This window comes from Cicer arietinum, unplaced genomic scaffold (genome assembly GCF_000331145.2).
Source record: "Cicer arietinum cultivar CDC Frontier isolate Library 1 unplaced genomic scaffold, Cicar.CDCFrontier_v2.0 Ca_scaffold_4345_v2.0, whole genome shotgun sequence".
In the NCBI taxonomy this organism is placed as follows: Eukaryota; Viridiplantae; Streptophyta; class Magnoliopsida; order Fabales; family Fabaceae; genus Cicer; species Cicer arietinum.
Window position 1 is genome coordinate 4780 of NW_027337994.1, and position 916 is coordinate 5695.

The 916-nt window shown below is 23.7% G+C and overlaps 1 protein-coding gene across 1 annotated transcript; it reads left to right on the plus strand.

Moving 5' to 3' along the window:
- Positions 1-248: 248 nt before the first annotated feature.
- LOC101499681 (S-protein homolog 3-like) lies at positions 249-566 on the plus strand. The gene has a single exon (XM_004517039.1). It carries the CDS (start codon positions 249-251, stop codon positions 564-566), a length of 318 nt encoding a protein of 105 aa, XP_004517096.1.
- The last annotated feature ends 350 nt before the right edge of the window (positions 567-916 follow it).

The window sequence follows — 916 nt, forward strand, 5'->3', positions numbered from 1 at the left end:
TTTTACTTACTATTTATAACAAACGGTTATTAATTATTTATATTAATAAAATATTATTTTAAATAATTTTTTTTTAAAATTTTTCATTCTTTCCAAAATCATTCTATAAATATATGATTTTCTCCAATCAATTATTTTAAATTTCATATATTAAACAATATTCATTTTCGAAAAAAAGATTAATTGAAGGTGCAATGTCTTTATTTATCCAAAAAATCATTTTGATATGTGTGTTTATGTTGCTGTTCATGCACAATGTTCTTGGAGTTGATTTGACTATTACTAACATATTGGAAAGCCATATGGACTTAACTGTTCATTGCAAATCTGCTGATGATGATCTTGGGGTTCGTGTTCTTCAATTTAATCAGAGGTTTGGTTTTTCTTTTAAAGATCGTTTTATTGGGAGAACACAATTCTATTGTTCTTTTCAATGGAATGGTGAAATTAAATGGTTTGACGTATACATAGAAGGTAGAGGTGAATATAAAGGTGAACATGTCAATTGGTTTATAGAGGAAACAGGACCATGTAGGAGTGGTATTTGCTATGAGTGGAATAAGTAATTGATGATGTGTTACACATTTGTTTATCTTCATAAATATTGTACTTGAGGGTATTGAGTTTAACACCCCAAATTTTGTAAGAAACTATTTTATCAATTTAATAATATTTTAAATAATTAATTTGGTGTTTATATTATTTTAGAATATATGTTGATCAATTTTATGATTAATTTTCTTCATACATGTGTTTTCTATGATGTGTTAATTTTATATATATTGGACTAAATGAGTAATATAAATACCAAATATTATATTTTTTATTTTTTATATTTTTCTAAAAATAATAGTAATTTAGTTTAATTTTACATCTACGCGTGTGTTCGTAATTAATGTAATATATTTTTTTATGC

Excerpts from the sequence above, each read along its gene's own strand:
- LOC101499681 (XM_004517039.1), top strand. The coding sequence starts at position 249 with ATGCACAATGTTCTTGGAGTTGATTTGACTATTACTAACATATTGGAA.